Source organism: Mesocricetus auratus, unplaced genomic scaffold (genome assembly GCF_017639785.1).
Source record: "Mesocricetus auratus isolate SY011 unplaced genomic scaffold, BCM_Maur_2.0 Super-Scaffold_4256, whole genome shotgun sequence".
In the NCBI taxonomy this organism is placed as follows: Eukaryota; Metazoa; Chordata; class Mammalia; order Rodentia; family Cricetidae; genus Mesocricetus; species Mesocricetus auratus.
In genome coordinates this window covers 100176385-100195845 of record NW_024429182.1, presented here as the reverse complement: position 1 = coordinate 100195845, position 19461 = coordinate 100176385, and the positions used below count along the sequence as shown (strand labels likewise).

The following is a 19461-nucleotide window of genomic DNA, read 5'->3' as shown; positions in this document are numbered from 1 at the left end:
TGCAAATCAAAATGACTCTGAGATTCCATCTTACACCTGTCAGAATGACCAAGGTCAAAAACACAGATGACAGCTTATATTGGAGAGGATGTGGAACAAGGGGAGCATTCCTCTATTGCTGGTGGGAGGGCAAACTTATACAGCCACTATAGAAATCAACATGGCAGTTTCTCAGAATATTAGAAATTGATCTAGCTATACCACTCTTGGGCATGTACTCAAAGGATGCTCAATCATAAACACTTTCTTTTGAAGAGTCGCCAGGTTATAGTATCTATTCACAGCAATAGAACACTAAGACAGTTCCCTAGGGCCACAAACCAAGGAGCTCACATTAGAGGCTGCCAAACAAATCCTATACTTAAGCCTGGGAAAGTTGGGAAGCTGCCTGCTGCCCACAAGTAAAAGATGGCTATGTGGACTAACCAGTGTAGCACTGACCACATTGAACCATTATGAAAACAGGTAAGGTTCACTCAGTTCCCACAAAAGACTTGACCTAGTAGTGTATATCTCTCTCAGGCTTACAGCCTGGTGGGCTCCAAATGATCAGGGTTTAGGGTAGATAGGAGACCATCCCTCAGCAGTGCCTAACTATGATCAAGTGCATTTCCATGGCAATGAGCCACAACTGGTTCCAGGACAACTGGAAAGGTCCATGGGAAAAGTGACTGGGATTGGAGTGTTCTTCCTTGGGCCCTGACTGTGTAGACACTTATCTACCCAACAGTAACTGCCCCATCCTCACAGCTGAACTGGCCAAATCTTGAGCAACCTGTTCTTCCCTCCTGGGGATCTCCCTTGCTGTGGTTCCACAATGACATTCCTCAGCAGTGGGTCAAGCCACCTCTCCTATGGCATAGTTTCTCAAATGCCCACACCTTATACCCTACTCATGGATGGACTGAAAACAGAAAGAACTGTTGCCACTGTGCCTGGGCATATAGAGCTGCTGGGCTCAAGTCATGGGGATGAGGATGGAAGACTCTGAAATCTATTAAGGCATGTTTGATCAGGGTAAGATTTATGTCTATGACATGTAAGTGTTCAAATTTAAACTTGGCCAGCTTTCCCAATATGCCAGTTAAAGACTGCAATAGTGAAGAACTTTTTTTTTTGAGACATGGTTTCTCTGTAGCTTTGGTGTGGGAACACCAGACCTTGAGCAGAGACCCACTTCCCCTTCTGCCTGGGAGTAGGCAGCTGTAAGACAATGTTTACTAAAAACATGTTTACTAAAAACAATACAATGCCTGGGGGCATTAAGTTCCTGGAAAAGGCCTGCCCGCAGAAACCACCCTGAGCTCGACCTTGTCCAAAGACTAACCGCCTCTTCTGCCACGCCCAGATCAGTTTCTGGGGTCAGAGCAGAACCAGCCAGGGGGAGAGGAGAGAGCAGAAGCTTCTCTGGTGGGAGCCTTTCTTAGGAAGTTTTCTTGAACCTTTTTGGAGCCTGCTTAAAGTTTTCTTTACATCGTTGAACGAGTCTCTGTGTTGTCAATCCCCGACACCCTCCGCACGTTCTCGGACACAGGCCGCGCAGCAGACTCGACACTTTGGAGCCTGTCTTGGAACTCTCTGTAGACCAGGCTGGCCTTGAACTCACAGAGGTCAGCCTACCTCTGCCTTGCTGGAATTAAAGGCATGTGCCACCACTGCCAAGCTGTTTTTTTTAATTAAACTTATCTATTTAGTGTGTATGTGTATGCCATGGCACAGGTGGAGTCAGAGAACAACTTGCTGGATAGAGTCAGTTCTCTTTTTCCACTACATGGGTCCCAAGGATCAAACTCAGGTCATCAGGCTTAGCAACATGTGCTTTAACATGCATTGTCATCTCACAAGCCTAAAAGAGGAGATTTAAACATGGTCATGCTGGGAGAATGAACAGAGGAATCTGATGGTCCCCAAAGCACCTTTTACATACTGGCGAGAGCTTTTTTTGCTGCTTGTTTATTCAATTCTGGTTCTACAAGATGGTCCAAGAAGTTTTTATTGCTTGAGGAGATAGATCTCTGTCTGTAACACATTTTGGCAAGCCACCAGCCAGGAGTTAAGAGAATATCAGATCCCTTAAAACTGGAGTTACAGGCAATTGGAGCTGCCTAGTGTGGGTACTTGGAAGTAAACCTGGGTCCTCTCTGTAAGAACAAGAGCTCTTAACTATCAAACCATCTCTCTAGCCCCATGATACAAGGTTTTCTTTGTTCTGTTCCTTTAAAAACTTTATGAAATTGCTACCATGTGGGACTACAGTATTTGGGGTAATCTGAATCTGTTCCTAGGTCATGGTCACTAGTTTAGTTCCATGTTTGAGGTCAGATCTATGTTTTGTGTTGTTGTTGTTGTGTGAGTTGTTGGGAACTGAACTTAGGGCTTCTTACATACGTTGGTGGGTAAGCAGCACTCTACCCACTGAACTGTCTTTCCAGCACCTAAACATGGTGCTTCAAGGATGATCCCCTTTCACCAGAAGAGCAGCATGGACAGGTGTCAGGTACCAGAATGTGCCCACTATGCTCAACCACTTAGTGTTACCTTCTCAGGTAGATGTTGGCAAGTTTTTTCAGGGACTTGGACTTGCATGGTTTGGGTCACAATCCACTGGTTTATTATGAGCTGGTGAACAGTCAGAAGCATGGTGTCCATTGTGTTTGTTTTCAGTGCATGTGGTTTCAGAACACTGGGTTTGTTTTTAGGATGTTTGGTTGTTAATTTATAGTATTCTGCCTTTGATACTTTTGTCACTCCTCTAGTGTCTAATTTACAGAAGAATATCTGAAAAGTTGTCATTTAGTACCTCAGAGAGTTTTGTTTGGTAACTGTGTAAATTAAAGTTATAAATATTTAAAAATTGGATAAATATAACTAAAGGTAATTTGATTTTATGTTTCCCAAAATAGGGAATATTTGATTTCTCATACACACACTAAATTGAAAGAACTGAACAATAGCAATGAAAGATCACAAATGGACAGTTTACTTTAATTGAAATTTTATTTTTGGTTTTTCGAGACAGGTTTTTTCTGTGCAGCCCTGGCTGTCCTGGAACTCACTAGGCTGGCCTCGAATTCAGAGAGATCCACCTGCCTCTGCCTCCTGAGAGCTGGAATTAAAATGTGTGCCAGGCCTAATTGAAATTTAAAACATCTAAAGAAAACACTGAAAATTTAGTTTACAGTTAACTAGAGTTTTAAAACTACATCTAAGATACTGGAATGTTAAAAATGAGTAAGAAATTAATAAGTTTTAAGATTGCACAAGAACTAAGATAAATTCTTAAGAAAATAATTTAAGCATTCTCGAGCTATGTTTTCTGCTCCGACTTCTCCTCTTCCTTCTTTAACTTCAAACAATAAAAATTTTCTATCAAAGAATTACTGCAGTCTATTTTAGGATAAAACATAAAGATAAAAGAGATGCCATTCTAAAAATTCCCTGTTGTGAATGTGATTCTCTGTTAACTCTTAAACAAGAAGGAAAATAAACTAATCCTACTTAACAGCTTTACCTTGGAACTTTCTCCTCTCATTAACCCTTTCTTACATCTCAAAGATGTAGAGTTTTAATTCTACTATACAGGGCCTTCTTGATGGGTATAACCTATTCTAATTGTGTCACGTCTATTCATGGCAATTGTTTTCATGTAATTATCTTTATCATTTTGTATTCTGAAAAAAAAACTAAGTGATAAAAGTCTGTAAGCATTTCATTTATACATTAAAAAACCTTACCTTGTGCTTCTCTTAGTATGCCTGTTTTTTTAAAGATTTATTTTATGTGTATAAGTGTTTTGTCTGCATGTACATATGTTTACCACATGTATGCCTGTTACCCAGAGCATTGGATCCCCTGGAACCAGAGTTATGAATGGTCACGAGTCACCTTTGGGTGCTAGGAATTAACCCAGGTCCTCTGCAAGTGCAGAAAGTGCTCTTGATTGTTGAGCTATCACTCCAGCCTCATTGCCAGGACTAATTTAAAACATGCAAGTAAACATGAATGTCTGAGAGGCATATTAAAAGGCTTGATAAATACATACTGCTTTATAACAAATGTAGGTACTTTTAACTCCTTGAAACTTTCAAATGTTTTATGAAACCTTAAAATGCTACCTGTGTATATAAAATGAACAGTATTTGGCATCACAATGAAAGTTCCATTAAGCCATTAAATCTTACACGGGATACATAGATTTTAATAAGAATTTCTCCCAAAACCTGATGGGGGATGTTCTTCTATATGCTATGAACGTATGTTTTTCTTATTAGTTGATGATTAAAACTGTTTTCAGACAACGGACAGGCAGGATTTAGCCAGGCAGGAAATCTGAACAGGGATAGAGAAAGGAAGTAGGTGGAGTCAGGGAGACGCCATGTAGCTGCTGAGAAAGCACGACAATCTGGCATCACCAGTAAGCGAGGACCATGTGGAGATTAATAGAAATGGGTTAATATTTAAGAGAGAGCTAGCTAATAAGAAGCCTGAGCCATTGGCCCATTAGTTTATAGCTAATATAAGTCTCTGTGTGTTTATTTGGGACTAAACAGCTGTGGGACCCAGTGGGATAGAAACTTCCGTCTACAAAAACCAGTTCTGGAAAAGATTAAAATTTTATTTCAATTTTTTAAAAGTCAAGGATAACAAAAATAAAACAGCATCAAAATGCTTTATGTTGACTCAATTCTCTGGATGCTGTGGTTAGAATTCTTCAGCTGGAATGATTCCTTTTATAAGAGTGCTCTTAGTGTACAAGTAATGTATGCACAATTTCTGGTAAGGCTGAGATACATCTAGAATGATGGATATGTTTGCCAAAGAACTTTAAATGGAATTTCCTTTCCATAATGAAAATTATAGGAGTTATAATACCATCAAACAATAACATCAGACTGGGTATACTTACTGTGTATGTAATAAAAAGGACATATGATTAAGTCTTATCAGAAAAGGAAAGTCTCCCTTATTTTGGTTACAACTTAGTGCACTGCTAAAAATCTTATTTCTCTGGAGATCCTGGGCAAAGACAATATACGGTATCTGACAGGGTATTAAATCTGGTTAAAGAAGGGTACTAGATGTTTGGAGACAGGATACAGTCTGTAGAGGTCATTCTAAAAAGTGGCACCAGTGTCCATAAGAACCAAGTATCCACAGCCTCAAAAAAACCTTGAAGATAAGGCCACCTACACCTATAAGCTACTAAAAGGTTTAAGGACTTAAAGACCTCTTCAGACAACAAACAGGAAGCTTTAACTTCTTAAAGGCAAAGATAATCTCTATTATAAATCTATCTATAATTATCTTATGTTTTGGTTTTTTTCTTTCTTTTTCTTTTGGCACTGTTGGTACTCAGTGGTTACAAACGCCATCCAACCCCATCTTCCCTCCTTTAACCTATCCTATTAGTGGATTTTTCATAAAAATTGTTCTTTTGTATTTTGTCATGATCTCAATGTATAACCATCAGTTGTGATTTTGTGTGTCTTTTTTTTCCCAAAGTAGTCTAAAGGATCATATCAGGAACAATTTACAAAACATAGCTTTGGTTTTCCGGACTTTGGTCCTTTCTGGGGTCACTGATTGGCATAATCACATTATTCTTGCATTGACAGCTTTTCTTTAGATTTATTTATTTTAGGTGCATTGACGTTTACTTGCAGATATGTATGTGTACCACTTGCGTGTCTATGCCTGCAGATGTCAGAAGAGGTTGTTAGTTCCTTAAGAACTGCAGCTATGGATGGCTGTGGGATATCATGTGGATACTGAGAATCAGACCCAGGTTTTCTGCAAGAGCAATTAGTGCTCTTAACGGTTAAACCATCTCTCTAGCCCAAATTCTTGCATTTTTTAGTCCTGTAAAAATCTGTGTTTTTCTAGGATATGACAGTTTCAAACTTAACTCACTATGATATAGGGATTCAAGTCAACTCCCAACAAAAACTTCAAAGCCTCCCTTCAACCAACAGACACAACAGGAAGAGAGCTTTGTAGTCTCTCTTTGGCAAGGACTACACTCCTCATCAGCATGGAAATTATACAAAATAGATTATTACCCTTTAGCCCCTAAGAAAGATTTTTGAGACCACAGCTCTGAGGATGGAGTAAAGTGAGGTAGGCCAATAGGAAGTTCTAGAGGCAAACACACACACACACACACACACACGCACGCACGCACGCACGCACGCACGCACGCACGCACACACACACAAAAATTCCAAAGGAAGACTAGAAACAGCATGCTTTAAAAAAAAAAAAGCTCTACCTTCTCTAATTGCCAGAAAAGATGGGAGCTATGTAAATGTGCTATAAAGGGTAGAAACTGTTGGCCAAGGGCCTTTCAGCCTTAGACCTTTGCCAGTCAGTCCTTGGGCCCACTCCTCTCCTGGTAAAAGATCTCTATTTCCACCACTACCCATATGTCTCTGGTCCAACATTTGTTCCAGGACACAGGAACCTGGGCATCTCAGTGGGTGTACTCTGGAGTCTGACCTAAAATCAAAGTACAACTGAGGTTCTCTTAAGATTTATGTGTTGGCATGTCTTGTTTTTATAAAAGGTATGTTTGTTTAATGGCATTCTGGGAAACATTTCTGGTTTTAAAAACATACTAAACAGGTTTTTTTGTTTTGTTTTTGAGACAAAGTTTCACTATTTATCTCTGCCTGGTCTGGAACTATACAGACCAGGCTGGCCTTAAAGTCACAGAGATCTGCCTGTCTCTGCCTTTTAAGTGCTGAGATTAAAGGCATGCATCACCCTGACAGGCTAAGGCTAGTTAATGAATATTGGAAAAATGGGAAAGCTGTTTGTTTTTATCAATTTTGCATGAGAAAAAAAACGCTAGTTTTCTTGTGAAGCCATAGCTCAGGATGCAATCAATAAATATATGATCCTTCATTTACTGTTTGTGACAATCAATTCAATTTCTTATACACTCAAGTCCAAATTAGAACTATCTGCCTCACAGTGATATTTTATGACTATTACTTAGTTTTCTAAGTTCTAGATGTGGTAAAAGTTGTAAGTCAGTACTGTTTCAACACTTGTATTTCTTCTTCTTCAAAAAAATGAAGGAGCAAATATTTTAATAAGCTTTATGCAAAATAGTCCTGACCATTTTACTTGTAATTATCCTGGTATATGTGCCTAAGTATAGCCATGACTTCTCTGAGAACTGGAAAATACTGCATAATGCAAAAAATAAAAAATGTACAACTTTCCCCAATAACTTCACTTAAACTGTTGGCATACAGAATATAGGTAGACCAGACCACCAGTTAAATTTGCTAGACATAAAAATAAAAATAACTTGAAGATCGAAGAAAGCAAAACAACAGACTTTAACTGGTGAAAGGGGCTACACACATTCCACAGGTGCCATGGAAGAGCTTCTGGAGGGATAATAGAGGGCCCGCCCCTTTGATTGGCTGAGAGCCACAGAGCCAGGGACAAATTCTTGGAGGTAAGAACAGAGCCCACTCACTGGCAGGTCAGAGTTTGCTTACAGCACTCAAGCTAGCACCAGGGCAGAAAGTGAGGAGCTACCTATAATTCAACTATCAGGTCTTTCTTTTTCTTTTTAATATTAAAAAACCACCTGTGAGGTTATATAATAATATAAATCAAAGCTGACACAGCTAAGTGCTGGCACATAGTCAGCCATGTGGATATGGCATTTTACTAGTCCTTAGTGACTTTGTTCAATATTTAATCAAAAATTATGGAAGGTATAATTAACATGCAACTCTTATAAAAAAAAAGAAAATTAAAAATATTAATTTTCCATAAATGACCAGCACAAACTGTTAATCTGTTAAGAAAAGCCCAACCTCTCCACCATTCCAGAATATAAATATATACCCCATCTGCTTCTCTGTAAGCATCTTAGGTCGAGGACAAATGAGATAAAGCCAGAAGCTAAGCAGCCAACAGACCAATTGCTCATTCTCTGTGTGGCTGAGTCATTCATCTCTGGTGATGGGCATGGTGTCTTTGAATATGCAAGTCTTTGGGGACTTCTTGACCATCTTGCCAGAACTATAGTAGGTGCTTTTTGTTTTCTTGGTAGAATAATTCATCAGTGTTTCCTCTGAGGTTCAAACATGACCACTGGCCACATCCCAAAGAGAAACTGTGGAAACAAATGAGGACAAAAACAAGAAGAGATTATTCTATGTTTGAAAAGAAATGAGGATTAACAATCCCTGGGGGTCTGAACTGTAACACATGTTAGGTTTGTTAGTATGAGTACCTGGGCACAGCAAGAGCCTTCTTGACTTGCATCAGATCTCAAAAACTACTTTCACTTAATTTATTTAATGTATTAAGCATCTACTTTGCCAAGCATGGAAGTAGACATTTAATCTGTAATTCCTAAAGATATTTGGTAGAGGTGTGTGTGTGCATGCACACATATGTGAATGCAGTGCTTGTGGAAGTCAGAGGAGGGCACTGGGTTCCCTAAAGCTGGAGTGAGAGATGGCTGTGAGGACCTGATGTGTGTGTTGAGAATGGAACATGGGTCCTTTGAAATACCAGGACATGCTTTTAACTGCTGAGACATCTCCCAGCCCTTTAATCTTCCATTCTTAAAATAATGCTGAACATTGCTATTAACAGCTCCATTCTGTTGAAGAATCCCAGGCTTAAAGGAGAGACTTATCAAAGATCACATATTAATAGATGGATAATGAACATTTCAGAATTCATGTCTGCTGGTTCCAAAGTCTATGCTCCATTTCCTGTCCACTGCTCAATAGCTCCCTGATGTTTCTTACATCCATTTGATCTTCTCAAGACTACCACCATCTGCCCTTCACAACACAGGCTTACCTTCACTTTTGGCCTGTATCTCAGGTAAAGTGTTCTTGTATATAAACTGAAAGAAAAGTGGAAAAATTTTCTTAGACAACTCAATTCATAGACTATAACTTCATGTAATTTAGGACCAAGCATCTCATTATAATGTCCCATGTGTTTGATATCACAATTCCATCTTTGCAAATGCAGTTGTAAGCATTAATTAAGTAAAGGGATGAGAAAACCAGAAAGGCAACAGTTTCTTTGGGGTCTGTCTTTAAACCGAGTCATTGCTGGAGGTGAGATTAGGTCAGTAAAGTTCGCATATAATAAACACTCCTGAATTTTTTCCCTGAAAATTGCTAGGTTGTATGCAATATACAATGTAAATAGACTTAATATTTGTGTATACTACACTATTTAAATGTATTTGAATAGTAACAAATATATTATGACAACATATACAAAGCCTAATTTTCTAGTATTTCAAATAATGTAAAGGTCAAGAGAACCTACATGTTAAATTTGTAAAATTTAACATGGCTATGCTACATTTTCCTGTACTAAAGCTGAAACATCAGTGAATGGCAGTTTAGATGTTACCTTAACATTTGCTAGCTGTAAAACTTTGAACTTGTTAATTGCTAATATTTTTAAGTATTTATCAAATAACAACAACAAAAAAAACCTAAACAACTGCTTTAGTGGGAAATTTGTTAGCACAATTTAGGCAGAAGTAATTCTTCACCGAGCATGGTGGCACTTGCCACCACTTGCCTAGTATTTAGTAAGGAAAGCAGGAGGGTTTTGGGTTTGAGGCTAACCTGGACTACTTAGTGACTATTTTCAGGCCATCCTAATCTACATGGTGAGAATATCTGGGGGTGGGGGTGGAGAAAAAGTCCTGTTTAACTCAATCATTTCAACAATCTATTAAGTATTTAACAGAATAGGAAATTGAGGTGTAGGGCTAAATAAGCAATTTGGCTTTGTCTTCTAAGTAAAATGGTAGACTAGAAGTTGCTTTCATGTGACCCGGTTAAGGGAGAAAGTCAGTATAAGAAAAAGACCCTATCCTACAGAGAGAAAGAAAAGCCCTGAAAATTCATACAGGTAGTGATAGATCAACTGAAAAGTACAGAAAGCAACCAAGGTGATGTAGCAAAAAGCAGCCAGGCCAAGAAAAGTGAGAATCCCTCTCCTCTCCTCCCCTCTCCTCCCCTCCTCCTTCCCCCTCCTCCCCTCCCCTCCCCTCTCTCCTCTCCCCTCCACCCCCAGCTTAAAACTAACCTGCAATAACCCCAGTGTAGACCTCATCAACTGAGAAAAACCCTGGAGTCTGATAGCTCTGAGCCTGAGGTTAGCAGGTAGGGCTGCTAGTGCTGACAATCTTACATTTTGAAATATTCTAAAATAGGCAATTTCCTCACATTTACTGTATTGTTTTTTCTAAAAGTGTATTGTGGAACAAACAATATTTTCAGAAGTCTCATTAAGAAATGACCCAAAATAATGTAGAAAACAATTACTGACTTCTTATTAATTTTAATGCACCCTCTGGAACTACCTGCTGAGGTTCCACTTGACATCCACTGCTGAATTCCTCCAGCAGGATGATCAATACTTACAGTGTTTGCCAAGTATGAAGTCAGGTTTTCTGTCCATACAGATTCTTGTGCTTTGGTTGTGTTGTCACTTGTTACACATTTGGGAGACTCTAGCTAGAACATTAAACTACCTCAGGGGTACAATACTGGGAATCTCAAGAGAATCTGACCAGCTCACGGACTGACTGTAAAACTAAGTGTAGTCAGCTGAGACTCTTGATACACAGAGAAACCATTAAAGTTAGACAGCTCTAGTGTACTTTGGACACTTGTCCACTATATGCTTCTTACCAGCAAAAAGCATAGCAGAGACAAATGTCTACAAGTTAGTAAGTCTTCCCCTATCTTGTGTCTATTACTGATCATCTCCAAGTTTCAAGGGCAGAGAAAAGCTGTTCTAAGGCTTGCTCTGTTTCTCTTTCCTGTTTTTCTGCCTCTGTATTTTCCTTTTTTTCACTTTTAGCAGTATTTCTACCATATATATATGTATATATATATAATTTTTTTAAGAAGCAGGGCTTTCATGTTTTTACTCCCTAGCCACCCCCTTTCTTGTTATTTTGAGGCAGGATCATATGTAGTTCAGATGGGCCTCCAATTCACAATGTAGATAAGGATGACTTTCAACTTCTGATCTTCCAGCATCTATCTCCTGGTGCCACCATGCCCAGTTTTCTGTGGTGCTGGAGATGGACCCAAGGTTTTGTGCATGCTAAGCAAGTATTCACCAAGTGAGCTACAGTCCTAGATCCTTCTTTTCTTTTTTGCCTGTTTCCCTTCTTCTTACTATATCATATATTTTTACATTATTATTATTGCTTTTCGAGACAGGATTTCTCTGTGTAGCCCTGGCTGTCCTGGAACTTGATCTGTAGACCAGGTTGGCCCTGAACTGAGAAATCCACCTGCCTCTGCCTTCTAAGAGCTGGAATTAAAGGCTTAGATTACCATTTCCCAGCTTATTTTTGTTTTTTAAAGCTTTTACATTTTTATTTTTTAATCTCCTTTCTTACATTATCTATTTTGTTTCCAAACTTTGAGTAATGGGAATGCTCTTGTTGCTGTTGTTTTGAGACCAGTTATATAAATAAAGCAGGTCTTACACTCACTATGTATAGCTGAGAATGATCTCTGAACTCTCAAACTCATGATCATCCTGTCTCTACTTCCCGAGGACTAGGATTACAGAGGTGTGCCACTATGCTCAGATCGTTTTCTTTCTTTTTCTGATCTCTTAATCTTTTTCCAATTTTTAAATTAAAAAAATGCATGGAGGGTACTATGTGTATGTGTGTATATCTGTGTGTGCCATATGTATGTAGGTGCCTGCACACATCAGATGGGGGCAGGGCAGGTTCCTTGGAGTTAAGATCACAGGCAACTGTGAACTGTCCAATGTGGGTAGGTTCTGGGAACCAAACTCAGGTCCTTTGGTAGAGCAGCAAGTGCTCTTAACTGCTGAGCTATCTTTCCAAGCTGGCTCAATCTTTTTTCTTTCCTTTCATAACGTTCTTCTCCACTCTTCTTTTTTCCTGTTCTTTCATTTAACCTTGCTTTTCTTTTATTTCTTCCCGTCCCTTCCTTTATCTCATTCAGCATTATTTTCACATTTACTCTAAACAATTTTTAATTTTATTAAATTTTTGAGAATTCTACACAATGTATTTTGAACATATTTATCATCCCCATCCTATGCTTTGCAATTGTTTAACTTTGTAGCACACTATATTAATTTTGCTGCTTTATGGTCAGTGATATAGTATTGGGATTTAATCAGTGCTAACTGGCAATTGAACTTAATTTTGTAAAACCTGTATCCTGTCTCCCTTGCTATCTTAAATTTTGGATCAGATTTTTGCTCAGATATGCATGCAGACACGAAAATTATTTTGGGATATTCATTTAAAGCTGGTAATGCCACACTGCAAAAGGCTGAAGGAATCAGGGTAAGAGAAACTAGGATATTGTTATGATTTGTAGACATCACCATCAGTACATTACCAATGACAATCTTTTTACAACATCTTGTTCCAGACAACCAGATAGGTACCTAGAAATCCTCAGTCAATTGTTTTAAACCTGAAAGCTTAACTAATTTCATCTGTTCTTTCTGACTTTCTTTTCCATTAGTCATTCTCTCCAGGATCCCAGGAATAACAGTTCCAATCAATAGGCCTTATCTATAAACAACGTGTGATGATCCAAAACTAGACTCCTGGCCCTAGCTCTGAATGACCATCTGAGTCAATGATTAGCAAGATCAAGACTGACTACCTATGCATGTTTCTTGATCTTATTCCCACTTTTGTTTCTTCCAAATTAAAACCAGAAGCTCTGCAGTATCTCAAAGATAGAACTGAAGACATTTGGTCCTGTAGTACTTTCTGGTATAGCTATCCTGAATATAGTCTATAGCATCTTTACAAAGATGCTGTCATATCAGAGTATTCCAATGTACATCCAGAGTATTCCACAAAACTTTTGGAATATACATGATAGGCTCCCAACTATCAGCTGCTCCATGATCCCATAAATGTGGGAAGGAATTTCTTATGGTCACCCAGTGACAAAGGCAGTGCTGGAACACTGATTTTATCTCCAGCATTTTATATTTACACCTTTCTTCTTGAAGTTAAAAAAAAAAGCAAAACTCTTCCAATAGTGGTTAAAAAGTCTTTATTTCCTACCTGAAAAGGATGTGAAGATAAGAGCCCAGGCCAGTTAAAATATGCCACCATGCATGAAACTGTGTTGTAACACCTAGGATAGGGGGTGCTCTCTTTCGAAAGTTCCTGTGTGGAGAAGGTGAAAATCACTGTGTTACAATTGAAGATATACTAGTGCTGACAATGTTACATTTTGAAATATTCTAAAATAGGCAATTATTTAATTTCCTCACATTCACTGTATTGTTTTTTCTAAAAGCGTATTGTGGAACAAACAATATTTTCAGAAGTTTCATTAAGAAATGACTCAAAATAATGTAGAAAACAATTTACTGATCTCTTATTAATTTTAGTGCCTATTAATTAATTAAAGGCTTTGAACAAGTCTTACCATGGAATCTAACATTTTGTTCCAGGTAATCACTAATTCATGGGATTTTCTTTCTTTTTTTTTGGTATTACTTTATTAATACTCCGGAACAACTATTTTCTGGAACACACTTTGAGAATCACTAGTTCAGTTAGCTATTTGCTCAGGAAAGAATATACATGCATTTCCATCCATGTCAGTGTACCACTATACAGTCTGTAATTCTTATAATATCTATGATTTCACATCTAAGTGCTTCTTTGAGGGAGCAGTCATTAGCAAAGCTATATATAGCAGGAACTTAAAATTTGTAGATTAGTTTCCCAAGTCAGTCACCTAGGAGTTCAGATGGGTCTCAAATTCTTTTGGTTAAAGAAGTATATATTGGATGGGTGGTGGTGGCGGTGGCGGTGGCGGTGGCGGTGGCGGCGGTGGCGGTGGCGGCACACACCTTTATTCCCAGCACTCAGGAGGCAGAGGCAAGCAGATCTCTGTGAATTAGAAGCCAGCCTGGTCTTCAAAGAGATTTCCAGGACAGTTTCCAAAAACAAAACAAAACAAAAGTATCTATCATTCTAATATTTATTGGAGAAGAATACCAATGCGGAATGCTAACTTGAGGCCATATCATAGATTAGTGGATCACACCCAGGGGATCACACTCAGTATAAAAGCTCCACTCTCCTAGGCATTCTGCCGGATATTTCTAATTCAGAAGCATGCATCTAGGTCTTAGTTACTTACTTTATTCTTTCTACCCTGCCCCTTCCCAGGGTTTCATGTAGTCTAGGCTAGCTTTCATGTCTTTAACTCTGCCTAGAGTTCTGGGATCATGGGCATACACCACCATATCCAGCTAGATCTTAGTGTTTAAGCAAGGAATGTATTTACTTGTCTACATTTATACAACTTTTTACTGTAGGGATCTAAACAAAGTATATCCTTACCTACATTTAAAAGTTCCACAGTTACACATGCAACTTTTTAATATAGGAAATTTTGAGAATTTCAAATACATGCAAAGGTATGCAAAGTAAGAGCCATATGTAGTGGTATATACTATCAAGGCTAAGCACTGGGCTGAGTTTCGGGAAGTCCAGTCCACTAGAGGGAGGAGGGATTACATCAACAAGGAAGGTCAGGATCATGATGGGGGAACCCACAGGGACAGCTGACCGGAGTTCATGGGACCTCACAGACTCTGGGGAGTCCAAGCTCATGGGACCTCATGGACAGCTGGAGAGTATGCATGGGACCGAACTAGGACCTTTACATGTGGGTGACAGTTGTATAGTTTGGTCTGTTTGTGGGGCCCCTGGCAGTGGGACCAGGATCTATCCTTAGTGTATGAGCTGGCTTTTTGGAGCCCATTCCCTATGGTGGGATGCCTTGCTCAGTCTTGATGCAGCAGGGAGGTTGCCTGGGCCTGCCTCAACTTGATGTACCAGGCTTTGCTGACTCTCCAAGGGAGTCCTTATTCTTTCTGGGGAGTGGATGGGAGGTGAGGTAGAAGGGAGGTTGGGGAGGAAGCAGGAGGAGGGGGAGGGAGGGAGAACTGTGGTTGGTAAGTAAAATGAATAAAAAAATTATAATAAAAATTCTCTACTTAATATTATGCTTCCAAAATTATTTTCTGGGAATGAAAATATATCTTACCTCAGTGAATCACAAAAGATGTTATCTACATTCCACAATAAAAATCCCAATAAAAAGATAGTCAAGGATGTATAACCTAGTCCTCTAAGCCATGGATAAACCCTGTGGAGAAAAGAAAAGCAAAATGACAAATCTTCAAGTCACAACATGATCAGAAGTGGAGAAAGATGGAATACAGTAAATTAGATACTGCAGAAAGATGAATAATAAGTATCCTCTTATAAATTATTTGCACAGAATTGGGCAGTGTATATTCCACTTGGTAATGTAGTAATTGGAGTAAATGTGAACAACAAGCATCACTTGGATTCTGCCAGCAGGGCAGGCTTGGGAACAGTCAGGACCCCTTTGGCATGATGATGCCTGAAGGGCACATTTCTGCCACGCTTCTGCGTGTGTGTGTGTGTGTGTGTGTGTGTGTGTGTGTGTGTGTGAGAGCGTGTATAAAACCTGAAACTTGAAATTGAAAGTCACCATTTCTTTTACTGGAGGACATTTGCTTTCAGGACTCAATCTTTCACTATGTGTCTTTCTGGTTCTAGTATCATGATGGGAAAACAGCTCAAATTATTCAGGCATTTAAAAAATTATTTTACATTTATTTATTTTGTGTGTGTGTATGCATACAGGTATATACATGCAGTGAGTACCATAGTATACATGTGGAGGTCAGAGACCAACTCACAGGATTTGGTTCTCCTTTTTCACCATGTGAGTCCTGGAATTAAACTCAGGTCATCAGGTTTGGCTAAGCAAGCACCTTTATTCACAGAGTAACCTTTCAGGCCCTAAACTAAAAACTTTCGTTTCTGTTTATTCTGAGGCTCTTGAAACTTAAGATGTTAGTGTACTAGCATCTTCCAGTGCCTTCAAGCTAACTATTATATAACACTCATTTATTTCGCAGCTTCTTTGGATTTGATGCTTTAGAATTCTTCTCATGCCCCTTTAAGCTAGCTAGTATTTAAAATTTATTGTGTTTTATTCAGACTAGCCAAGTGTTTTGTTACAGAAGGAATTTTAAGATCTTGGTCACATTTAAAAACAGAATTTGATCACTTCTATTTGATATTAAGAAACTTTGTACAGAAGAATGGTCCTGGGTTCTAGGGATTATCAAGTTAACTAAGTCTTAAGCTCACAAAGAGGTGGTGCACTCCTTTAATTCCTTTAATCCCAATAGTCAGGAGGCAGTGGCAGATAATTTCTGAGTTCAAGGCCAGCCTGGTCTACAGAGTTCCAGCATAGCCAGGACTACACAGAGAAACCCTGTCTTGAAAAATAAACAAACAAAACCCCAAAACAACATCAACAAACCCCTCACAATGCAGTCAGAGACAGATAAGAAGAAAACACAATGTAGTCTGGGACAGATAAGGGGAAAACACATTGTAGTCAGATACAGACAGGAAGAAAATGAACAACACTAAATGAAATGATCACTAAACAGAGATACAAGAAAGAAGGTACTACAAGGCAGATAAAAGATGATTTTGTTTCATAGTTGTTACTAGTAAATACTTTAAAAAGTCTTTTTATTATAGGAGAGGGTGGGCAAGTGTGTGTGTGTGTGTGTGTGTGTGTGTGTGTGTGTATACTTTGTTGGTACCTTGGCATGTTGTTTTTGGGGATTGGTTCTCTCCATTTAACTGTCAAAAGTTAAATTTTAACTTGTGGCTCCTGGGAACTGGAGGGAAGTGCCTTTATCTACTTACCGAGCCATCTCACCAGCCCATTGGTAAGTTCTTTTTAAAAGGTATTTGTGTTTCTTAGCATACCTATATCCTATCAGACTGGAATTAAGAATTAAAATGTTTTATGTTAGGTGCTCAGATTACAAACAGAATAAAGTGGGGAAAGATGGAGTAAACTGAGTTTTTCCTATTCTTTCTACTAAATTCCACAAAATCCTATGTATTAAATGTAATGTTAAATAGACATTAGAAGACTTTGAAAGGTAGGGAGAAGGATGTAGACTAGGTATGGGTTCTGAGACCTGAAAAATGATAGTGTTAAGTTTCCTATGTTTTCTTTTAAAATTAATATTTTAATTAACACATTATAACAAATTGTGATTATATCTACTTATGGAATACAAGCTTATGTTCTATGTATACAATCTGAAGTAATTAAATCAAGCTAATTAATATCTGTCTCACTTGTCATTTTTCCGTGGTAACATATTTGAAATTTATTCTCTTAGCTGTTTTGAAATGCACATTACTAACCATAGTAAACTATTGTACTATAGACCTCAAAAACTTACTCCTTTTGTCTGATCCATTGTACCCTTCTGCCAACATTTTCCCATTGCCTTGCTGCTCCACCCCTAGCCTCTATAACCACCATTTACTCTACACTTACAAGAGTTCAGCATTTTCAGTTTCTACATGTAAGAAAGACTGTGTGGCATACGTGATATTCTTTTTCTAAAAACTAATCTTTAAAATTACATTTATTTATTTATTTATTTATTTAGTGTGGCATGTGTACACAGGTGCCTTGGAAGGGTAACTTACAGAAGTTAGTTCTCTCCTCCCAGGGATGGAACTCCGATTGCCAGTCATTCTAAGCCATCTCACCAACTCAAGTGGTATTTCTACTTAAACCTGGCTTATTTCACTTAGCACAATACTCTTCAGGTTTATCTACCATATGCATTCTTTGTTTGAGTGCTTGATTTTTTTAAGACAGATTTCTTCGTGTAGCTCTGGATGTCCAGGTACTAGCTCTGTAGACCAGGTTGTCCTCAAACTCACAGACATCCTCCTGCTTCTGCCTCCCAAGTGTGTATGACCACTGCCTGGCACCACATGCGTTCTTCTGGGCTACTCTGGACTTAGAAGGGAACTAGCCAGTATATGAAGTCTAGGCACAGACAGAAAAAGTCCCAACAAAACCTACTTTCTCCACCAAATGAATCAAGATAAGAGCCAGCCTTGAAACACAGAAACTTAAAATAATAATCACCTACTTTAGTCTCAGACTCTTTCTCTCTCTTACACACACACACACACACACACACACACACACACACACACACACACACACACACACAGTGTAGTCCCTTCTCCAAGCCATTCAGCAAATTGGGTCCAGACATCCTTATTAGGTATCTAGGAAAAAGAGGCAGAAGGATCACAAGTTCATGACCAGCATGGGCAACACAGCAAGACTGTCTTGTCTTAAACAACAAAACCAGAAAATACACTTCCCTTTTCTTGAGTTTTTAAAGAAAATGTATCGAGGCAAAAATCACAATGTCATCTGATGTGTTTCTAAATTTATGTAGAGAAAATATTTCAGGTAATTATATTTTAAATGGAACAAGACACATGTTGAATTATTCTCTTCTCCACTACCAAAATACATTTAACTCCTAACCCTAGTACTTCAGAATGACTTTATTTCTTGATGGGGAAGTCCTGTGTATATGTCAATAAAGCACTGTTGGCTAATAGGGAAGCAAGATAGGTGGGACTAGGAGTAGAGAAGGATTCTGAGTAGGAGAAACACAGGGAGTCATCAAACACAGGGAGTCATCATGTAGCCCCCCCAGAGAAGTAAGATGTCCGTCCGGTAAGAGAAAAACTTAGATGGGTTAAATACTTAAGTCAGAGCTAGCCAGTAAGAAACAAGCAAGGCCAACAGCTTCATAATTAATACAGCGTCTTGTGTGTTATTTGGGGACTACAACTCGGCAGAGCCCAGGTGACTGCCGGGGAAAAACCAAAGCAGCTGGCAAGGAAAAGGCTTCTCTCTACAATTTCTAACTAGGGTCACTGATGATCTTTCATGAAATAAAAATTGCTGATGAGAATACAGAAAAATTGAATCACACATACATTATGGGCAAAAAACGTAAAAATGGCAGAACCACTCTGGAAAACATTTCTGCAGTTTTAAGAAAAACTAAACATACAATTTCCATACATCCCAACAATTCTACTCTGCGACTTTATTCCAGAGAAAAGAGAACAAGTGTTTTTCCAAAGTCTTGTACATAAATGTCATAGTAGCTTTACAACAGCCCCAATCTGTAAGTTACTCCACTGTGGTACATCTATACCATTGGAATATTACTCAGCAAGAGAAGTATGCACTATTATCTGGAGGATTATACCGAGGTTCAAAAAACAATCTCTAAGGCTATATTCCATATGGATTTATTTATAAAACTTGCTTGAGAAGACAAAACTATAAATATAAAAAAAAGGCTAGTAATTGTCAGGGATTAAGAACAGGGAGCAGGGGGTAGGAAGTAAATGAGGTGATAAAGGGACAACACAGGGATCCTTCTGCTAAAGTGTTTTATGTCTCCATTGTGTTAGTATCAACTCCTGATTGATACTATATT

The 19461-nt window shown here is 38.6% G+C and overlaps 1 protein-coding gene across 3 annotated transcripts in view; it reads right to left on the bottom strand.

The window, feature by feature from the left end:
* Positions 1–4594: 4594 nt before the first annotated feature.
* Acer3 (alkaline ceramidase 3) overlaps positions 4595–19461 on the bottom strand; it is a 76411-nt gene continuing 61544 nt past the window's right edge. For all 3 annotated transcript variants that reach the window (XM_005073958.4, XM_040728168.1, XM_040728175.1), the window contains 4 exons: positions 15105–15206; positions 13100–13204; positions 8839–8884; positions 4595–8137 (listed from right to left, as the gene is read on the bottom strand). In XM_005073958.4, the coding sequence (XP_005074015.1) occupies positions 8084–8137; positions 8839–8884; positions 13100–13204; positions 15105–15206 (307 nt within the window). In that variant the 3' untranslated portion in view covers positions 4595–8083. The remainder of the gene's footprint in view (positions 8138–8838; positions 8885–13099; positions 13205–15104; positions 15207–19461) is intronic.